This window comes from Belonocnema kinseyi, chromosome 9, assembly GCF_010883055.1.
Source record: "Belonocnema kinseyi isolate 2016_QV_RU_SX_M_011 chromosome 9, B_treatae_v1, whole genome shotgun sequence".
In the NCBI taxonomy this organism is placed as follows: domain Eukaryota; kingdom Metazoa; phylum Arthropoda; class Insecta; order Hymenoptera; family Cynipidae; genus Belonocnema; species Belonocnema kinseyi.
The window spans coordinates 51,412,621-51,434,719 of NC_046665.1; the positions used below are offsets into that span (position 1 = coordinate 51,412,621).

General features: G+C 31.5%; 1 protein-coding gene across 5 annotated transcripts in view; it reads right to left on the reverse strand.

The window, feature by feature from the left end:
- LOC117179440 (GTPase-activating Rap/Ran-GAP domain-like protein 3) overlaps window positions 1-22,099 on the reverse strand; it is a 125,861-nt gene that overhangs the window by 14,118 nt on the left and 89,644 nt on the right. For all 5 annotated transcript variants that reach the window (XM_033371243.1, XM_033371239.1, XM_033371240.1 and 2 more), the window contains 2 exons: window positions 20,521-20,733; window positions 17,006-17,277 (listed from right to left, as the gene is read on the reverse strand). In XM_033371243.1, the coding sequence (XP_033227134.1) occupies window positions 17,006-17,277; window positions 20,521-20,733 (485 nt within the window). The remainder of the gene's footprint in view (window positions 1-17,005; window positions 17,278-20,520; window positions 20,734-22,099) is intronic.

Here is a 22,099-nt window from a genome sequence, read left to right on the forward strand (position 1 = left end):
CTAAAATGGCAATACATAATTCTATATTTGTACCGACTGTACTATACGGTAGCGAGACATGGACTTATCAAGAAAAAGATAAGAGTAAAATTAACGCAATCGGCATGAGATTCATGCGCATAATATGCGGGATACCCCTGATGGACAAAGTAAGTAACGAGATAATTCTAAATGAATGTGGTGCAGCAGAGACGCTAGTAGACACATGGGAAAAAAATCGGTTAAGATGGTTCGGACATGTTGAGAGAATGCCAAATGAACGACTAACGAAACAAGTATATCAAGGCAAGGTAAATGGCAGCGTGCCCAGAGGTAGACCGCGGAAAGAATGGTTAGAATGTGTGAATGAGACCCTAGTTAGAAGAGACATAAGAAGTCACAGAAACACGACAGCCTGCATGAAAAAAATACATGGACATAAAAGAAGCTAGAGAAGTATGCCAGGACAGGAAAGCATGGCGGCAAATAGTTAATAAAAAGAGTGTCAGTAGAGCGATTGACGCCTGAAACAAAAAACCTTGGCCACTAATGGACCCAAGTGGTGAACCTTACATAACGACTTCGTGAGGTTCTTCGCTTGGGGTGATTGCTAGAGAGATTGATCAGCAACCTGGGTCGGAGCAGTGTTGCGGAACGAACGTGTTATTTACTTAAATAGCACGAGAATTCTGGATCAATCTGAAAAATCTTTATCCCTTCCATACACTACTCCTTTCCCCTACCGAGTGAGTCACGCCTACCGCGAAAGGGAAATGGCTTAATGGTGTAATAATAACAGCTGATGCAACCGCGACACTTTTAACATGTCAAGAGTTGCCATACACAGACACATTTTTTAAATGATTAGTACTGCTCTCGAGATATTACCTTTTTAAATAAAGCTTATGTGACAACGTGGCCCGCGTGACAACGTGCCCGGGTCTACCCTATATTATATACCAAGGGGGGAAAGAGGGACTTTTTCGACAAATGTAATTTTGTCAGTATGAGTCGTAGGCGAGCAAGCCCGAACAATTAATGTTACAAAATATTAGTATAAAATAATAGAAGACACCAAGGGATGAATTCTGTATCTGAAACTGTAATTAATCTTTTCTAATAGGATTTCAACCAATTTAATATTGTTTTTGTAGGAAATTAAATTGAACTATTTTATTTCAAATGAGCTTTTTTATTAAAAATTAATGTACACCTAATATTGATGAATAGCATTTATTACGATTTTGTAACTTACGTTGATGATAATCATATTCTTTAAATAATAAACTTTGCATTTTTAAACCATAATTTTTATAAATCAATTTAGCAAAATTTTTGCACGCGCATTATAATAATCAATTTTTTTATAGGTAGAAAAACACATGTAATAAGCATGTTGCCACTTCGTAAACTCTCCCCTGAAAATCTTGGTCAAGTCTCCCCAATATTAGTTTATGCGTTCAATGTCATAAAAATTGTAGTAATAACTGTTTCATTATTCCGATTTATACAAAATCATTACACTACTTTGTAAAGAATAACGCGATATATGATTACTGAAATAATTTTGATTACAAGAGTAGATGAATCATTACAAAATTGGAAAAAAATTACAATATTGAATTCAAATTTCTGCAAATCGTCGAATCTCGGGCTTAGTTAAGTCTCTCACTGTCCCCTGGACTTTTCACATTGAAGTTCATGAAAAACATAAATATTTTCTTTAAAATTAAAGAAATAGTTATTCTATTTCAAATTGTATTGAAATTTATGGAATAATTTATTAAAAATAACACTTTAAACAAATAAATACTTGAAAACTTATCATGTTGGGTGAAGGTGTTGTGAAAAATGTGGTTTATATAGATGGAGAGGAAAGGTGTTATAACTGTTTTACAGAAAAACAGTCTTTTAACTTAAAAGTTTAAGGATTGGGACACACTTTTTTATTTCCTAACTGACAATTCTTTATTTTCTGAAAGTTCGTTTTTCTAGATGAAAAATTCGTAGTTTTAGTGGAAAAATTCATCTCTTTGCTTAAAAAATGTACTATTTTTTTCATTCTTTTTTTTTCGGAAATAAATTAATTTTTTGTGTGGAAAAGTAACTTTTCTACTTTTGGTTTAAATTCGAATCTATTATGGAAATTTAATCTTTATCATTGAAAATTCGTTTCCTTATTTTTATAATGCATCTCTTGGCAGCGTCTGCATTCGTTGAAATATCAGATATTATATTTTCTATCGATAATCCATATTTGCAGGTTAAAAATTCAACTACTTTGTCGAAAATTTACACATTTGTTCGAAAATTCAACTCCGGTTAAAAATTTAAATATTTTGTTGAAATTCTTTTTTCTTAAGTCAACTCTTTTTTGTTAAAGATTAATTTTTTTTGTTTGAAAATTTGCCCATTCACTTTAAAATTTATATTTGTATGATAAAAATTTAAGTATTTGGTTAAAAGTTAAACTATTCGGTTGAAAATGCAAATCTTTCATTAAAAAGCCAAATGTTGAACAAAACCGTTTACACTAAAAATAAAAAAGTTTAATTTTCAGTTTAGAAAAATTAAAGAATTTTCAACCAAATAGTTATGTTTTCATCCAAAAATATAAAATTTTAACAAAATAGTTCAAATTTTAAATAAGTAGATAAATTTTAAATAAAAAACTAAAAAATATGATTATTTTGAAATAATAACAGCTGAATTGAACCAAAAAATAAATTTCAAGCAAATTTTTAAATTTTTAACTAGAGATACATTTTTAATTAAAATAATGAATCTTCACCAAAAAAATTAATTTTTAAAAAGTCGTTTAACCTTTAAACAATTAGAGAAATATTCAACAAAAAATATTAATTTTCAACTAAAGAAAGAAAGAATCTTCAACAAAATAATTAAATTTTCAACTAAAATGATGAATCAAGTAGTCGAATGCAAACAAATAAGACCAATTTTAAACAAAATAATTGAGTCTTCAACAAAAGGAGCTTAAACAAAAGATAATTCAAAACTACCAAATTACAGTTGTAGATATTTTCACCTTTAATTTTAAACAGTCTGTGCACAACTTTGGGCGATATACAAAGACCGAGCGCGAAACGCGAGATGCATATATTATCGAGCGCGAAGCTCTAGAACTAACAAAGAAAAAAGAAAAATATCTACAAAATTGTTGAGATTTCAATCTAAAAAGGCAAATTTTCAAAAAAATAGTTCAATTTTCAACCAAAAGGGATACATTTTTATTGTGTTCATGTTCATTAAGAAACTCAAGTTTCTACTCAAAAAGATGAGTTTTTAACCAAGAAATAATTTTCATTTAAGACAGAAAAAAAATCAACTAAATTATTGAATATTTTCAACAAAAAATTTCAAAAAACTGTTCCCTTATAGTTTAAAAATCAAGCAATTAGTTAAAAGCTCGTCCTTTTTGTAAAACATTAATCTTCTTGGTTAAAAACTAATCTTTTGAACATAGAATTTTTTTATAACGAAAAAATAGATCCCTTAAATTTTAATCTTAAAACAACATAATTCCCTTCCTGATCGATTCAGCGGCTTGAATTGCAGAACCTGCCTAATATTAAATGGATTCAATCTCCTTTGAAATAATTTTTATAACACTGTTTTTTTGTTGAAAATTAATTTTTTTAACAGAAAATTCATCTATGACATTATTGGTAGAAAATTAAATTGTTTAATTAAAGTGTAATCTTCTTCAGTTAAAAATCGAACTAATTGTTTTAAGATTTATGGATTTTGTTAGAAATTCGTATTTTGTAGTAGAAAATTAATCTTCTTGTTTGAAAATTCATCTTGCTAATTGAGGATTCAAAGATTTTTCGGACAATTCTCATTTTTTCAAAATTAATTTATTGAAGTGAAAATTTACCTTCCATTTTTTGTTGAAAATTTATTGATATTTTGAATTACAATCTGTTTTGGTAGAGAACTCAGACATATATTTTTTTAAACACTTCGCTCAATTGAAAATTATTTTTTTAACTAAAAACTGAACCATCCCATTTTTTGTTGAATATTAAGTTCATAATTGAAGCTTCATCCGTTTCGGTTTAGAACGAAAATTTTTGTTTGAAAATTCAACTATTTTCTTCAAATTTCTTTATATTCAAAAAAAAAAATTAATTTTTATAATGGTGAAATCTACTTATATTACTTTTGGTAGAAAAATGATATTTTTTAGTTAAAAATCATCTATTTGTTTGAAATTTTCTAGATTTTGTAGAAAAATCGTAAGTTTTGGTAGAAAAGTAATATTCTTGGTTGAAATTAATATTTTTGATTAGGGATTCAGTTATTTAAAAAAATCCTTCTCAGATTGTCAAAAACCAATTTGTTTAAATGAAATTTCGATTCTATTATTTTTGTTGAAAATTGACCTTTTTTTACTTGATAATTCAATTTTTTTAATTTTTCTGTTTTGGTAGAAAATTAATCCTTTTGGTATAAAATCGATCTTTTTTCGTTAAAAATTGAATTATTTGGAAATTCAGAATTTTGTTGAAAATTCGTCATTCTTGGTAGAAAAATAAACTTCCTAATTGAAATTTCATCTTTTTTTCGAGGATTCTATTATTTTGTTAAAAATTCCTTTTTTTGTAATAAATTAATTTATTTAAGAGAAAACTCGATTATACCATTTTTGATAGAAAAATGATAATAAAAAAAATGGATCTTTTTTTGTTAAATTTTTTTTTAACTGTCTTTTTTAGGTAGGAATTTAATCTTCGCGGTTGAAAATTCATCTTCTTCATTGAGGGTTCAATTTTTTTCTGTTGAAAATTCCTTCATGGTTAGTTAAAAATTAATGTATATAAGATAAAAGTGGATTATACTATTCATGCTAGAGAATTGATATTTGAAAATAAAAATTTATCTTTTTTATTTGAAAATCCAACCATTTGTTTGAAAATGCACATATTTCGACGAAAATTCAGGGTTTTGGTAGGAAATTAGTCTTCTTGGCTGAAAATTTATCTTTGTGATTAACAGCAAAACTATTAAGTTGCACATTCCTTTTTTTTTGTTAAAAATTAAATTCTTTAACTGAAAATTTAACTATCCGACTTTCGGTGAAACATTGAAATTTCGAATTAGAAATTGATAATTTTTTCTTGAAAATTAAATTATTTGTTTCAAACATCGTCTTTTTTATATAAAATTAATTTTTTTGATTAAAAATTTATTCATTTGTTTGAAAGTTCAACCATGTATTTATATTTTTAATTAAAAATTTATCTTTTTTAGTTGAAAACTCCACTATTTGTAAAAAATTAATCTGTTCTTATTAATTTTAACATAGATGTCCAAATTCGATTTTTTGTTGTCTTATATGGCGAAAAAACGTCTTGCATAACTTACTACAAAAAAATTTTTATCGTTAACGATTCTGCTAAATAATGTATAGAACCTGCTTGATTTTAAGTGAATTCTATCTTATTCTAAATAATTTAAAAAATATTTTTCTTGCATAGAAAATTAATGTGGTTGAAAATTCTATTATTTGTTTAAAAAAAAAACTTTAACAGAAAATTAATCGCTGTGATTCAAAAAATTCATCTTTTTTTGTTAAAACTTTTACAATTTGGTTTCAAGTTCACCTGTTTTAATTAAAATTGGAAATAATATGCAGAAAATTTCATTTTGTTATTGAATATTAACTTTTATAAACTAAAGACTGAATTATTCTATTTTTGTTTAAAATTTGATATTTTTATTGAAACTTGATCTTTTTTAGTTCAAAATGGAATTATTTGTTTGAAAATTTTCCGTATTTTGTTGAAAATTTGTGCTTTTTGTTAGAAATATAAAACTTCTCCCTTGAAAATTCATCTTTATGATTGAGAACTCAACTATTCGCTGGTAAGTTCCTTTTTAGTTGGTCCAAAAATAATTTCTCGCCAAACATTCGGTGATAATGAAAGTGCTTGTGCATCCTTATAGTATGCATCTGTTGTTGGAGATTTTCAAAACTGTGTTTTTACAAAATAAAGATTTAATATTTGGCAAATTTGTCGGCAGATATGAAGAACCGATATATCCATAAAACTGAACATAATTCATTCAATCCCACATTTCTTAAACCATATATTAATTAAAAGCATATAAAACATTGGAAGCCTATATATTTTATGCAGCTGTTTTATGGTGGAGGTGAAGTGCAAGGAGATTAATGGTACTTTTCTGCTATTGAGTAAAGTTAGTGTAACATAGGTGTCTTTTTAGTTTTAAGTTAATGATTTAGTTACTATTTTCATTCAATATAAACATTAACATTAAGTATTATTCCTGTGAAGCATTAAATTTGTAATAAAATTCCATTTCTGATATAAAATTCTATAGCAACTTTTTGAGATTTTAAGGGTTATTATTACATTTTGCAATTCAAGAGCGAACTGCTCGCAGTTAAAAAATTTATCAAAAAGAAGTAGATTAAAAACATAAAAAGCTATTTTTTATTTTAATCCTGATTGAAATAGTTTCTGTTTTTTCATCAAAAATGTTACAAATTAGAATGAAATTGTTGTGCAATTTGTATGAGAAATTTGACTAATTTTCAATGTATTTCAAACACGGAGTATTTTTGTCGTATTAAGAAAAATGAGTAAAATCTTAACTTCCGTAAAGTTTTCGTAGTAAATTTTCGTAACTTTTCATAGCAAAACATAATATCTTATAGATTTCTGTAGATACACGGATGATTTACATTAAAGTGACAAAAATTATCTAATTCTGCGACCAGCAGTTCGCTCTTGTATTCTAAAATTAATTCCTAACCTCAAAATCTAAAAAAGCTGTTATCGCATTTTACACCAGCAATGGACTTTCATAAAAAAAATTATAACAAATTCCATGCTTCAAAGGAATGTTACTTAATGTTAATGTTTATATTAATAACAAATGATAACTTAAACATTAACTTGTAATTAAAAATATACCAACCCTACCGATATGCTAATGATTCTCAAGGCTCTGAGAAGCTTTGAGAAATTCTCCTCAGGCACTCAGGTAGATATATTTAATGGTCCTAATAGCTGGTTTAAATGCTTTGAAGGCTTTAAAATGCCCTTTGCGAAATTGAAATGAAAATAAGATCATAAATAACAATCAGAGAGGCTTAAATTGAAATAAGAATTCGATCATAAATAACAAGCAGAGGCCCTGTATTGCGGCGGTACGGGTTGTAAGGTGGCGGTAAAGGAGAAGCGTTGATTCGTATTATCGACTTTGAATTTCGATTCGATTATTATTCCCAACAGTGATCCAAAAATACTTGCGCATGCTTGAACTGTGCGGTGCTCATTGGCTCTACTTCGCGTACGTATTTAAAAATCAAGTGCAGACGCTCACCGTAGCCAGTGAACGTCACTAAAATCCAAACAAGCGAAAACCAAGTCAGCTCGGTTGGCATCCATGACTTCAGATACTCGAACGAAAAATCTTGAAACGTTGCATTACTGCCTAACTCACGGTGCCTCGTGTCGCACGCGTTTAGCTATCAAGGAACGAACAATCGTGGCAATTTTTTCAATATTTTGCAATGCTGTCTAACCCACTGACACCTCGTGTCCCACCCATATAGCAATGAAAATCGAGTATTGTGGCAATCGAAATCGACAATATCGTTTAGAGATTTTATATTAATGAGGAGGAGATTAGTCTTGTTTTAAAATTGTTTAATGATATCACTTGTGCCCTCGTTTGAATGCGAAAAGATTACATTTAATGAAAAAAATGTGAAACATAAAAGCAATGATTATTTAAAAATTTGTATTTAACTGAACTATTTTAAATTGCTCTTTAACAAATATTTCAAAATGACACGCTTATTAATTTATAAAAGATTATTTTCCTGCGAAAAACATTATCTACAACTTGATTTGATTTAATTAAAAAAAATGTTAACGGCTCAATTCATTCAAAATCCAGTTTTTAAACGAAAATTTTTATGAATAACTATATGTATGCAAAAATAAGTTATATTTATTATTAAAAGTTTAATGATTTCAAAAGTTGTAATGAATATAAAAAAATTGGTTGCTGTGTATCGGGTTATCGACGTCAATTTGATACATCTTTTCTATGTTTCAAGGCTTTGTACTAAAAAATAATGACTATTTTTTCTTCTTTATGTTTACCAGTAAAAAGGCCTCCTTCGTGAAATATTTTTTAGAGCAAGCAGAAAAAAAATAATTTTAACAAATACGAAAATTACTTTTCGGAAATCAGACTATCTTTTTGTCTTGTGGTTAAATAGGCTTACAAATTTTTTTCTTAGTGTATTTTTGTCTGTAAAATATTTTCAGATATTATGAATGTCTTTTAGAGTTCGCTTAAGAAAGATAATAAAAAAAACACAAAGCTTTGTTTTCAAGGATTTACTATATTTACATGATATTGTAAGTGAGACTCGCATGTTGGTGGCGGTAGTGAGAAAGTGTGCAGTGACAGGCGGTGAGAAGTTTTTGCAATGTTTGTGTGGAAGGTGTGAGTCGAGTGTGAGGGTGAAAATCAAGGAGGTGAGTACGGTTGTAAGGGGTACATTGGGAAGATAGAAATTAATTTACATTGTAGTTGGTGGGTCGGGTTTGGCTAAATAGGGAAAGTGAGGTTAGGTTTGCAATGGAGCGGAGTAGTTTTGTGTTAAGGTTTTTGGGCCTTCATGGCGGGCAAGGGAGGTTCTTGTAGTGATGGGGGATGTTAGGGGTGAGAAAAGGGTGGCCAAAGGGGATGTGAGAGGTGAAATAGGGCAAAGAAACTGAAATTTTAGGGCGGTAAGCGTCAGGGAGGAGGAAGAATTGAAACAGAAGAAGCGATCAGGCAGGGGAGAGAGCGTCCAGTGAAAGTGAGGGGGAGGATCTTTTGAAGAGGAAAAGGGAAAGCAAAGAGAGTCCTGAGAAAAGCGCGCTAGAGAGTCCCTTTAAAAAAAGTGTATGAACACGTAGGTTATTCCCCCCAAAAAATGGAGGGGCAGACGGAGTAGGAGGCTACCGGGGTGCTGATCGGCGAGATCAGAGGGTTAAGGGAGGACTTAATCAGAAATCAGAGGGTTAAGGCAGGGTGGGAAAGAAGGTTCGTTAGGGGAGAGGGTATCATGGACGAGAGGGGCGATAGAGAAGTATCAGGAGCAGTTGGGCAACGTAAGCTTTGAGGGGGAGTCCGTGGACGAAATATGGGAGAATCTACAAGAGAAAGTGAAAGGTTGTGTGCAAATAAGGTATTTAGGAAAAAGAAGAAAGAAATGGTAAAGCCGTGGTGGCATAGGGAATGTAAAATGATGAAGAGAAAGATGAAAAAGAAGTACAGGAAGTGGAAGGAAGGAACCGCGAAAAGGGAGGAGTACGTAGAAATCAGAAAGGAGTTTAGGGCGATGTGTAAGAAGAAAGAGCAGAAAAAAGAAAAAGAGCTGGAAGAGCACTTGAGAAGTGTTAAGACAGAAGGGGACGTGTGGAAGATAACTAATCTCTCGAAAGAGAGATGAAGGGATTAGAAGAAACAGGTAGATGAAGAGGAGCTGAACGACGAGGAGATAGAGAAGCAGATAGGGAAGTTGAAAAAATCGAAGGCAGCAGGGATTGACGGGGTAAAGGACGAAGCGTGGTTGTTTGCCACACAAGAGGTAAGGCAGAGGCTGAAGGGGGTAGTGAAAAAAGTATGGAGGGGGGAGGGATTCCCAAGAGGGCGGAGAGAGGGGTTGATAGTACCACTGTATAAGAAAGGGAATAGGGACAGGCAAGAAAATTATAGGGGAATTACGCTCAGGAATACTGCGTACAAAATATACGCGATGGTGTTAGCAAATAGGCTGCGAAAGGATGTTGAGGGGAAAGGAATATTGCCGGAGACGCAGGCGGCTTTAGAGAGAGAAGAAGCACTATTGACAATATTTACGTCTTGCAATACGTGGTGGATAGAGAATTAACCAAAAAGGGTGCCAAAGTATACCCGTTTTTTGTAGATCTAAAGAGCGCGTTCCGGTCAGTGGATAGGGGGAGGATGTGAGAGGAAATGAAGGAGAGGGGAGTGAAGAGGGGCCTGATCGAGAGGGTAAGGGAGGTATATGAAGAGACGAAAGGTAGGGTGAGAGGAGGGGAAGGAATCTCTGAGAGATTCTGGATGGATAGGGGGTTGTGGCCAGGGTGCCCGCTTAGCCCAACACTTTTTGCAATTTTGATCGTGGATGTAGAAAGTAAGCTAGCGGCCCAAGTGATAGGAGGAGTTAGGGTAGGAAGAGTCCGGATATGGTCACTCGCAGATGCAGATGACATAATGCTGTTGGCAAAGAGCGAAGAGGCTGTAAAGGAGATGATGAAGAGGTTGAGACGTTACATGGGCAAGAATAGGTTAGAGTTAAATACGGACAAATCGAAGGTTATGGTGTTCAGGAAAGGAGGTGGGAGAGATGGGGGAGGGGAGTGGAAGTGAAAGGGAAAAGTGGTATAGGAGGGGAAAGAGTTTGTGTACCTGGGCTTCCTGTTTCAAAGAAATTGGGGAGTGGATAGTTATGAGTGAGAAGGGCAAATGTAGTGATGAGGCAGGTGTTGGGGTTGGGGAAGAGATTGTTCGCAGATTATTTTGAAAGGAGAATGAAATTGTTTGATTCGCTAGTGATGAGTGTCTTATTTTACGGAATGGAGGTGTGGGGTTGAAAGGTAAGTGAGGAGGTAAATAGGGTACAGGAGAGGTATGTAAAGTGGATTCTGAGGTTGGCAAGGAATACGCCGAACTATATTGTCAGGAGGGAGACAGCAAGAACGAGTTTAGGGATTATAACAGGGAGCTGAGCAAGTAAATATAAGGAGAAATTTTTGGAAGAGGGGGAAAGTAAATTGGTTAGGGAGTGTTGGTGGGAGAAGGAGAACAGACGTAGTGGTGCAAAGATGGAGGTGGAAAGGGAAAGGTATTTTTGAACAAATGGATTGCAGATGGATGAAGTTAGCAGAATGCACGAAGGAAGAAGTAAGGTATACGAGTTGGTTCAAAAGAATGGCATGGAGAAAGATAAGGCAGAAGGAGAGGAGAGAATAAGAGAGTCAAGGTATAACGGAAACTATGTGTCGATTATGACAAGGGAGAGAGCGCAATATTTGTGTAAGAAAGGAGAGCAAGGAAGTCAGGAACTTATAGCGAGAATGAGGTGCGGTTGTATGGAGAATTATAATAGGTTCTGGCTTTCTAGAGAGAAGAGAATGTGTGAATTGTGCGGGAAGGGGGATGCAAAATTGGAGCATTGGTTGAAGGAATGTGAAGAGGTGGAAAGGAGGGGGATAAGCATGGAAGTATTATTGCATGAAAGGGGTGACAAAAGGGCAGTAGCATGGGTGAAGGGGGTGTTGGGTAAAATAGAGAAGAAGAGAAGGAAGTAGGAAGAGGAATGGAAAAGGAAAGATTGTAAATATTAGAGGAAGTAGATGTAAGAGAAATGTAAATATTGTAAATAGTCGTTAAGTATTAGGTGTTAGACGCGGAGACAGAGGCTGGTAATGCTAGGCGTAGCGACAAAGGAGCGAAATGCGTGCGAGGCGCAGCGAGGAAGGTTAGGCTATAGATGCGAGTGGATTAGTTATAAGGTGTGGATGGATAGTACTTTGTAAGAGGTAGTTGTAAGAAAATTCTGTACAAAAATGGAAGTGTAAGCAAGTCAATTTTTTAAGGTTTGCAGGCCGAAAAATAAACCTTTATCTATCTACTATATTTACATGTATGATTTCCTAGATTTATCCAATTTTTTCTAATGTATTCTTACCTGTGAAAATGACAAAGGTATGTACCTGAAATTTTTTTTCATTATTCATGTATATTTAAAAATTATTTATTGAAATCAGGATCCAGTCAACATAAATTATTCCCTAGAGAACGTTATTTAAAAATCGGTAAAATTTGGAATACGTTTCAGACTTCTAAAAACATTTTTTTAAAGTTACACCAAAAATATAAAAATTATAAAAATAAGTATTTTTAAAAAACATTGTGCTAACGCGCAAGTTATAGGCGATCATTAATCGACACCAATTTAATTATACTTTTTCAGTATCCTAATTTTCCCCATAGTTTTAATTTCGAATTACATAATATTGTGCTTACGACCCTCTGTTATTTACATCCTGATTTTTAAAACAAGTTTTCTAGTCTTATTGGAATTGCGTATATTGATACGGAAAATGGCTTTAATTATTATTTGTGGCCCTTCAAAACAGTAAAGTGAATAAAATTATTTTTAGAAATTTGTTTTTGAAGTTCAGATATCAGAATCAGATTCAGAATTAGATATCCTTTTTGGACATCACAAAGAGGTTGAACATTTTTAATTGAAGTTTTTTAGTTAATTTTTAGCCAACTTCAAATTAGTCAAAAAATGAAAAATTAGCATCATTAAAATATGTATTTTTTTAATTAAGAAAAGTAAAGATAAGCTTCTGTAATATAAATAAGAAGAAATATGTGGGAGACTTTTCAAAAATTGAAAATAAATGTTTTATAAACCAAATCCGAAAAAATGTAATATTTTTGTTCATCCTACAAAAAATTTTAACTTGATAAACCATTTTTGTTTCTAAAATTTGATCATATATTACTATTTATTGTAAAATTCTGCACACATACTAAATGGGCAATAAGTTGTGCTTGCATAAGATCAAATTTCTCAAAATATAAAAACTTTCAACTCCTCGGTGGTGACTGAAAGTGATATGCAAAAAATCGAAAAAACAGGGGTTACCCTCGTGGAATATCAGAACTTGCGTAGAGGTTTTTTCTTGGTAGAGTAAAAACGTTTTATTTATAGTCAAAAAATTATATTAGTGAAAGTTACGTAACACTGAGGGGGAAGAGTCTAAAAGTCGTCAAAAAAAGGCTTTACGTAAACGACCCTTGAGGCTTTTTTTCTGACAATTTTTGGTCCCCGCTCTCGTTAGGAAACATTTTTTCTATAGTATGCGTATGTACTTTAACATTAGCTTAACGCTCGAGGTGCCCCCTCCCCTTCCTAGAAGCGATATAAATTTTTTGAATGGCTCTTTGTGCATTAAACATAATATTACAAAATTTGTGCAATTCTCATAATGATTCTAAGTTGAATTATTTTTACCAAAATTAAAAACAAATATCATTAAAGAGACGTTTTCCTATTTTTAAAATTGGAAACGAAGTATACTATTAATAAAATATTTAAACCTGATCCATCCGCTCATATACTATTGGTTATAAATTTTGTAAAATGTCAAGGAACAATTTGTATAATGACTTTGGAAGCCAATAAGCACTCTGGAGAATCTCATCCATTATGTAGGTGAAATTGTCCATCTGTCCAAGAATGGGAACATCAGCTCTAAATCATTAGCACATTAGAAGTGTCATGGCTATCTGGTACAAATTTATTTCCTGGTTCGGTGACATGTGGTCAGTAATATTGATAGAGAGAATTTAGAGATATAATAGAAAAGGGAACAGCAACAGTAAGAACATATGTTTATTGCTTCATGCGATAAAATCCCGGAAGGAAAATAATTTGCAAATAGAGAAGGACAATTAAAAGTATGGAATTATAATGAATTTAAAAAAAAGTTATTCAAATATTTGAAACAATGAGGAAAAGAGGAGGAAACTCAGTGCAAACGGCGGTTGCAATTTGTCATTGTCAGGAACCTTTCATTATTTATCAGCGAAATGAGAAGAACATTTGCAGAGAAATCAATGGAATTCTAACTACTAACTGGAGGAATATAACCTCTAATGAGTACTCACAATCTATTTGCGTGGACAGGTATTTGAACGTCAATAAAGTGTGAAGTTTTTATTAAAAATTACATTGTTGTAAAGGATACAAATGTATATGATATCAAGTACAAAATAAGTAATTAGTTACTCAACAAATGAATACTGAATAATAGTAAATAAATCATTTTTCTAAATATTTTAAATTAGCCTACAATATTCTAATTTTCCTTTGAACAATATTTTAAAACATTCAAGAGTATTCTAGAAAAGTCCCGAAATTTCTAAATTATTCTGAAAGAGACCAGAAGGTTCTGTAGCATCATAGAATATTTTAGAAAATTGTAGAATTGCATTATGTATTCGGAATATTCTAGAAACCTCTAGAAAAGACCACAAGTTTCTTGAATATTTTCAGAAAAATCTAAAACATTTTATAATTATTGATTTTACAATCTAGAACATCTGGAAAATATTCCATCTTTCAGAATTTCATAGTAATATAGAACATTCGCCAAAATCCTAGAACATTATTGAAAATTATACAACATTCAAAAATATTATAGAAACATCTAGATATGTGTGGGATATTTAAGAATTATAAAACAACCTGCAGGATTCTAGACAATACCTTTCTTTTATTAGTAGAAACTTAAAAATAGATATAGAAAAATAAGGAGGTAGGGTTTTTAAGAAAATCCTTTAGATTATTTTCTTTAAATTTTGAAAACATGAAAAGAGTATAATTTGGGAAAAACCCCACCGTTCTTATTCTTCTAAATATTTTTTTAAAAGTTTCTACTAATAAAAAAAAGTCATTTTAGCAGCATCATGTGAGCTGAATCATTTTTGAGAAAGGGATAATTTTTTCCCCTAAAAATGTGGATTTGAATTTTTTGCGTGAAATATGAAAAATATAGCAAAAGCACAAGACATTTTTTGCAAAACTTTTTTAGAAAAAATCGAGTTTTTTTGTGAAACAAAGCACTAAATTCGAATACCCATAACTTTTTACAAACAAATTTTGTACGCAAATCAGAAAAACAATTATCGCCCAATTTCCTCTAAAAACAATATATTTCGCCCTCTATAGATTCTACGAGTTCAATTTCGGGCCCTGTCTGATTTGAAAAGGATTCGGCCTCTAGGAGAAAATTTTACAGCATTAGAAAATAATCTAGAATTATTTTTAAAAAGTCCCCTCCCTTAACCATTCTTAATGAATGTTCCAGAATGTTTCTGAATTAAAAAATATCCTGGAAGATTTAAAAATTCCAAAATATTCCAGAATCGGAGGATCCTAGGCAAATCCAGAAGCCTCTATGAATCGAATTTAATTCAAACCAGATAGGTCCTACACTTTAAGCCGCAGAATCTCTCAGTCGAAATTCGCCTTGGCTTCAAAAACGGCTTAGCCTGCAAACAGTCACAGAGAGTCTTCCTTATAGAAGGCGTAAATTCACAAAAGAAAAATTTTCAAAAAATATAAGTGTGCATTTTTCAGGAAAATCAACTTTTTATTTAAACAAAAAAGTTGTCGCTCCTTTGGCAACTTTTATCTTTCTTCTATTTTTTCGACGGATTTCAAAAGAGGTTCGCAAAACTCACAGGCTGTGTTCCTCATACGAAGCTAAATTCAACAAAAAATGGTAAAAAACATACATGTGTCTTTTTTTATGAAAATCGTTTTTTTTTATTTTTCATAAAAGTCGTCGCCAATTTGTTAATTTTTTAGTTAAAAAAAAAACTTTCCGACGGATTTTGAAGGAGGGCTGGTAAAACTCATCATCATCCAAAAATAAAATTGTAATATCTGATTCTGATTAAAAGATATAGCATCTCAAAGAAAAAATCGGTGTTTTTTTTAAAGACGACGAGAAAGAATATTTTGATTCCTTCTAGAATATTAGAAAATATTTTAAGGTCTTTCCAGAATATTATAGAAAAGTGCAGATATTTCTAGAAAATTTTGAAACATAAAATAACCTAAAATTATGATATTGTATAAAATTCCATTATTACTTAAAATCCCAGAATTTAGAACATTGCAGGACTGTATAGATCATTCAAAAAGTTGATAGAGAAGTTTAAGTATTTCTAAAATATTGCAGAATTTTAGAATAACCTCGATCATTTTGGGAAATTAAAAAAATCAGATTTTTTACAAAGTAAAATACAAAAAAATCCAAAGAAAATCCCAGAATGTTGTATGTTTAATTCACTGATTTTTTCAGCGGGATCCGAAAAAGGCTTTTCTTGAAAAAGTTAGGAAATGAGTAAATAGGAAAATGATAGTTACAGATTGGTGCAGACTAGCCTAAAAAATGGAATTCACTGAAAATAGTATTAAATAAAAATTTTGAAAAGATTCTCCTCCCTATATACAATTTGTTTTAATTTTTTCGCAACTCTAATAGTTCTCCAAAAGAAATCTTTTGTGTCACCGCAAGTTTTCATTTGAAAACCAGTTCTAGAAAATAGCAACTTTTATTCAAACCGCAACTTTCGTGAACCCCCAGTTTTTTCTGTGTTAGTTTTGTTGATAAATTAATTAATACTAACTAAATATGAATCAGGGACAAATTTACTGATTGAATTAGTAGTTAGACATTTCACTGATTAATCAGTGATCTCGGACTTATTTGCTAATCAGTTCAGTAACACGAGAGTAAATCATTTGAAGCATAACCTCTAAATTTTTAAGTTACGCGTTGTTGTTACTTTTTTACTTAAGTAGCAAGAAGAATTCCTTGATAAAATAAATGTTTTAATTTTCGGGCTGTAAGTTTGCTGAATATCTGTGGGATACAAATACTCTAATTCGTATAGGAAGCACTTAACGGGTTTGTACATGATAGTCCAATCTTGATATTAAAGTAATATGTGCGGTTGTTTTCCATTTAAAAGCATCGGAACTTTTCATCTTTCTTAATATTTGATCATATTTATGGGTTTTAAGTTTTTACTATGATTCTTTGATTGAATTTACTAAAATATTATTCTATTATGATTGTTAAATTGACATGGCGCAATGCTGCCAGCTCTCAAAATTGGTTATTTCACTGAATCAATAAGTAACCTTTCACTGATCGTCAGTGACCTATTTCTAGCTATTTGAATCAGTGAAATTTCACTGATTCACATTTAGAGAGTATATATTATATAATAAAGATATATTTCAGTTACATAAAGGTTAGAATGATCGAGTAAATTGTATCTACTGTGAGTTGCTTTATCAAACTTAAAGGGACTATATAAAGATAGGTAATCAGAATAATTAACTCACGTTGCTTTTGCTGTCCTGTGCATGTTCCTGGTACATGTCCCGTAGAAGAGTGTCTAGTGTTCTTTCTCGTTTCCTGGAGAAGGTTGGGGTGTCGAAGGTGGCCTTTTCCCCATTGATGAGCTTTACGAGAAGGAACTCCCGGAAATTGCAGGGATCTTCAAACATGGGTGGACAAGGTAGACTCGGGCCGAAGAGGGGAACACTTTCGTCGCAATAAATGGCTATTCGCCATCCATTTCCACCCTCTTCGCTACAGACCACAGCGAACACGTCTGCATAAAAAAGCGATGAAATCGCGGCTGCTTTTCAAATTTCCATGCATACCTTAACTTTGTCGGTAGTTATGTTATGTTATTCGGGCACCAACCTCTTCCGACATCCTGGTCGCAACCACCAGGATTGTCGTGCTTTGAATACAAATGTCTGCGCAATTTAATATGTATTCCCGGATTTTCTGGGGAAAGTATACAGAAATCGTGCGGGTACGAGAAAAACAAATTGACCTGGATTTCTTACGTTTTTCCCAAAGGAGAAACGAACCAAAAACCTGAACAAATATCTAACCATCTAAAACAAACCTTTCTGAACCAGAGTACAAGTAACTTTAATTATTTCTCCGAATACGGCACGAAACTCAGAACATTTATTTGTAATAATAATATTTCCACATAGTTATCTGCAAATTTTGTTTGACCCCAAAGCAGTATTGTTAACTAGTTTCACGGAAATCATAGCGACCTTGTAAGTATTAAAACAATAATTTTAACCTACATAATGTCTACTTCATTTAGGAAGTTCGTGACACAGCCCAGCCAATAACTTAGGGGTCGTTCCAAAACTAGTAAAATTTTGTTCTTTGATTGCTTTTGATAAATGCCTTAAGTAAAACGCAAAACATACAACCATGATATTTCAACACACATCACAGCCCAAAATGTTTTCAAAATATGAATTTTCAACCCAGACAGATGATTTGGTAACCAAATAGTTGAATTTTCAATAAACAACAAGATTAAATTTAGACCAACAATTGCATTTACAACTAAATAATTGAATTTTCAAACAAATGAGACAATTTTTAAGAAAAAAATTGAATATTCAACCAAAAAAGGCGAATTTACAACAAAAGAATTGACTTTTCAACAAAAAAAAATTATTTTTTCCTAAAAGTAATCGAATTTTTAACCAAATAGAATCATTTTTAATCAACATAGATTCGTGCTGTACCAAATAAAATATAAGAGTAGAATGTTATCCATGAGTAGATTAATTTTGATCAATAAGATTGATATTGAATGAAGAAACATAATTTTTCAACCGAATATTTAAATTTTCAAGGTAAAGAGATTAATTTTTAAGCAGAAGAGAGAAATAGTTAAATTTATGATTAAGCAAATAAATTGTTAACAAAGAAAACTAAATTTTTAACCAAGGACTTTTCTACCAAAAAAGGTGAATTTCCATTCCACAGAAACCAAATTTTCTACTCTAAAAGACGAAATTTCGACTATACATTTTGAATCACATAGTTACATTTTTAAGCCAATAAGACGATTCTTTTAGAATACAGTTAAATTTGGATTCTAATTTTTTTTTTTTAACAAAAATATTACACTTTTCAAATATAATTATTAATCTTCAAAACAAAATTTAACAAAGAAGTTCAACTTTCGACCAATTAGTTGATTTTTCAACGACTAAATGTTAATTTTCAACATAAAGTATGATAGTCGATATTTCAACTGAAAACAAGATTTCATTTTTAAATAAAAATAGGTGAGTTTAACCAGAATAGATGAATTCTCATTGATGATTATCGAAGCTAATATTTCAACAAAAACTGATTTTAATTTTTTAACCGAAACATTGCCCTTTTTGCCAAATAAGATCGAATTTCTACCAAAAGTGATGCATTTTCAAAAAAAGCTTTGTAACCCAAAAAGACGAATTTTCGACAAACTAGTTGAATTTTATGTCAAAACATTATTTGTAACGATCTATATAAATTTTCAACCAAAAATGAAATAATTAAGCTTTCAGTTAAAAAATTAATTGAAAAAACATGTTTTAACGAAATAACTAAATCCTCCACCGAAAAACTACTTTTTTAAACAAATTAGTTGAACTTTCGACCAAGTAGTTAAATTTTCAACCAAAAAATGTAAATTATCAGTGAAAAATTGTTTAGTTGAATTTTGAATTAAATATGATCGATTGCCGGAATAAAAAATGAAATAGTTGAAAGATGAACTAGAAACGATCAATTAAATTCAATTCCCTTTCAACCAAAAATACTGGGATTTTCTTATTAGATTCTATTGATTCAGTTCAGATTAAAGCTAAAAAAATAAAAGGGGGAATTTTATTAAAAACAAAAGAAAAATATTCTTAAAAAAAGAGCAATGGGGAAATGAGTGTGAAGTCTGTATTTAGATTATCAATTTGCAGAATAAAATCACTAACTTTAATTTTCCCAAGCATTTCAAAAAATTCTTATTCACATTTATATTTTTCATGTGTTATCTCATACTCTGCGTTAATCCCGGTCTGCTACCCAACACTGCAAAAACGATATTCTAATATTAAGAGTATCATATTCTTACAGGCATATTCTAACCTAGGGGAGAAAATATTCTGAAAATGAGAATATTACTGGGGAGAATAAATGCGCAAAGGAATATGCGCCTTGCTTAGTTTAATAATTTCTTTTAACGTTTCGTGCCAAGTGCTTTCAGACCAATTTCTTTTTTTATTTTGTTTTAATTTTGGGCATTTAGCGTTTCGCTTTAAAGAAAAGTGGTAAGTACAACATACAAATAATTAAATATCTTTCATTAAAATGTGTCAAAATGTAGTTAGTACATTCTAATTTTCAATTGGAAAAATAGTTTTTAACCTATACATTGTTTACTTACTCAATTTAACAGTATACTTACTTCTGGCTTTGATGTTCACAATTTATTTAATTTTCAATTAAAGATTACGCAAAGTACTATTTACATATATTTATTATGTATTTATTTCGCGCAGTCACGCCAAGACCTAACCTCTATAGTCTAATATTAACTATACCTTATTATCATATAGAAAAGAATAATTTAAAAAGAATATATATTCTTAAGGTAAGAAGGCCTTTATCTTACATTAAGAATATATTCTTGGCGCTTATTTAAGTTGAAAATATTCTTGAACTTAATGGGAAATTCTTAAAATTAGAATATCGTTTTTTCAGTGTAACTGTGTGACGTAGTTTTTTTACTGGCTCCTTATATATTTTGCAGATACTCGATGATTCTGAACCTTTCATGCTGTACAAGTTCGAGGCTACTGATACGTTTTCTTATAAATAACACAACAAAGATTTCATATTTATCAGAAAAATCTCTTCCTCTATATTAAAAATGAACCTGACTTCCTTGCTGAATAATTCATCATGCTTCTAATACCACTTTTTATGGAAAGTAATTTGTATTCGAATTCGGTATTGTGATTTAGAATATTGGTTGGAGGCTTACGTGTGAATTGACTTCTTATGCAGTTTGGATTGAAGGTTTCGAAAAATGTTGGATCATCTGTGTATATGATGTTCACAATGTCGTTGCCAATATGTCTTTTTCGTTCGAGCTGCTGGGGATTATCTTTCGAGTGTGGCAGCATGGTACTAACGTGATACATAACTTCGTGACCTGCATATACTGTATAGATGCTCTCTTTTCCTGTCATGTCACCTGTTGTCAAAAAAAAATCGTTTTCAAAAAATCGAATAATGCAATTCGTGCGCAATATATGCGGTCATGTTGAGAGAATAAAATGAGAAGAAAGAAGAACAATTGATGAAACAAGCATATTTAGGTAAAGCGAATGGTAGCCCGACAATCCGCCCGTCCGTCTGTCCATCCGTCGGATTTTTTTTCCGAGAGAGGAAGTAAGGAGCAAAGGGTGAATAGGGCAGTGAGGGATGAAGCAAATTGTAAAGTATAAGAAGGGAAAGTGCTGGAAGGACGGGGAAGTGAGGGGAGTGGAAGTAGGATAAGTGATGTGAGGGGAAGTAAAATAAGTGAGAGGAAGAGAGTTATGTAATGAGAGGGGGTTTATGCGAAAATAGGCAGTGCATTGGAGAGGGCGATTTTAAAGACTTAATTAAATCTAGTACTTAATTAACTATATTAGCTAAAGGAAATTTTAAACTGTAAAAAATATGTATTTTTGGTATATTACGAAATTCAAGATTTTCTTATGTCACCCGGTATAAACAATTTAATTTATATACTGTCGAGACTATTCGACTTATATTCTAAAAAAAATAATGTGCACATTATTCCACGGAAAAAATTGTTTAGGGACCATTTCTGACCATTCATTCTAATAAAATAAATTTTTTTTTGTATTTTGGGCCCAATAATATCTCAAAATTTGTTTTTCTTTTGATACAATTTTTAAACTTAAAAGAGCTTAGCGGAATCTCTAAATATTTTTTTTAGCATCCGACGTTAACCTCATAATTCCCTGAAATACTGTGCATTTCGTGGATATCGTACATAGTCCCTTGAAACCCCTTTAAAACTTCAAAATACCTAATAACCTTTTTAAATGCATGTAATTCCCTTGCATTTTCTCAAAATCTCAAAAACTCTTCAATAGCCCTCCCTTTTATAGCCCTTCCGAAAATTGTGGCCGCGCCGCTGGTTAGTGTAACACGAATGCGAGGGGTACGCGGGATCTGCGGTTGTCAGTCAGGCGAGCATTCAGGCGTGAACAAACAAAAGTGGAGCTGGCTGTATTGAGTTCGTTCACACCCACCGTCATCCCCAAAATCGGCGTTAGAGAAGAGTTTTACTGTATCTTAAGATCTTGTAAAATCCCTCCAAAAACATTTAATTCTCTCTAAAATTCTTTAAATAATGTAAAATCTCTTAAAATCCCTAGACATCCGTTCAAGTCTCTTGTAGACTGCAGAAGTTGTTCTTAATCTCTTGAAATCTTTTGAACTCACGTTTACAGTGAGGATCATTGATATATTGTTGATGTATTGATTCGAAAATATAAAATCCTACATAATGGAAGGTGACGGTGACAGCACTCTTACAAATCCGT